The sequence below is a fragment of the Trichinella spiralis genome, assembly GCF_000181795.1.
Source record: "Trichinella spiralis strain ISS 195 chromosome Unknown Scfld814, whole genome shotgun sequence".
Classification (NCBI taxonomy): domain Eukaryota; kingdom Metazoa; phylum Nematoda; class Enoplea; order Trichinellida; family Trichinellidae; genus Trichinella; species Trichinella spiralis.
The window spans coordinates 1-1,146 of record NW_003527753.1 but is presented as its reverse complement, the minus strand read 5'-3'; the positions used below and the strand labels follow the sequence as shown (position 1 = coordinate 1,146).

Here is a 1,146-nt window from a genome sequence, read left to right as displayed (position 1 = left end):
CTGTGGTGGATTCTTTTTTGGAAGCAATTCGACACATTGAAAAATTAAACAATCAACGACAGTTATTTGAAAATTCAAAAAAATGACCTTGACTTTTGAAATTCAGTCAAAATATAAATTATCGGTCAGAAAACCCCTTAATAATAACATTGACTTAGTCAAAACACGCCTCCGCATTTTTGGATTGGAGATTTGAAAATTCAAAAATGCCCTACATAAATGGAACTCATCGCAAAACGCTTTTCACCAACATATAAGCACACTAAACTGCGCTAACTGACAAACAAAATTAACCATACAAAAAAACTTAATTTACCATCTATCAAACAGTTGAATTCTTTTTTTGATATTTTCATATATAAATAAATAAATAAAGATGGATACATGCATGCATATATATTACCGTAAAATCGTTTTGTGATTGCTTGTTTTTAGGATTATAACTAAATGCATTGAATAATAAAAAGCCTATTTACATAAAATGAGAAAGTTTGCTTTGAAAATCAATCATGGAGACAACAACGAAATAAGTAATTGATACAGAGGGAAGAAGCATTTGTAAAATATTTTTTGAGCAATAACAACAACAACAACAACAAATAAGTAATGGCTTAGTTGAACAGATCGTAATTAGTGCGTGTAGTGTAGCATTATTTCAACCATAAAATTGACAGTTGTTTTTTTCTGTGTTGTAGTAAAATAAAATTAGTGAACACATTATATATAATAATATTATTAATATTTTGCTTACTTTTGCATCCGCGTGACTGTCGGTCAGAGATTGTAATGTTGATGGCGGTTTCCGTGGTTACGGGAAAAGCGTCGTTGTAGAGAGAGAAAGAGCAGCGGTGGTGATTCAACAACTAGCGGTGAGTAGTGATTTGGTTTCGTTTTACTTTTAAAATTGATTGTTTCCAACGGTGAAATGTTCGACGAGAAAGAGAAACAGCAGTTGAGAATGGTGTTGACCAACGCGCAAGATCCGAGACTGATATCAGAAGAAGGTGAGGGTGTGGTCGAGTTGAGATGCGGATCGAGGGATGATACTGACGACAACGTGAATCCGTCGACGACAACAACAACGTTCGATAGACAGTCGACGCAGTTGGAGTTGGAAAAGAGACGAAAACTGAAAACGAAGACAAA

General features: G+C 34.2%; 1 protein-coding gene across 1 annotated transcript; it reads left to right on the top strand.

Moving 5' to 3' along the window:
• Positions 1 to 925: 925 nt before the first annotated feature.
• Tsp_12596 (cyclic nucleotide-gated cation channel (Abnormal chemotaxis protein4)) lies at positions 926 to 1,110 on the top strand (the record flags this gene model as incomplete). Its single annotated transcript, XM_003370392.1, has 1 exon — positions 926 to 1,110. A coding segment is annotated over exon 1 (185 nt), but the record flags the coding sequence as incomplete, so codon positions are not given.
• Between the last annotated feature and the right edge of the window lie 36 nt (positions 1,111 to 1,146).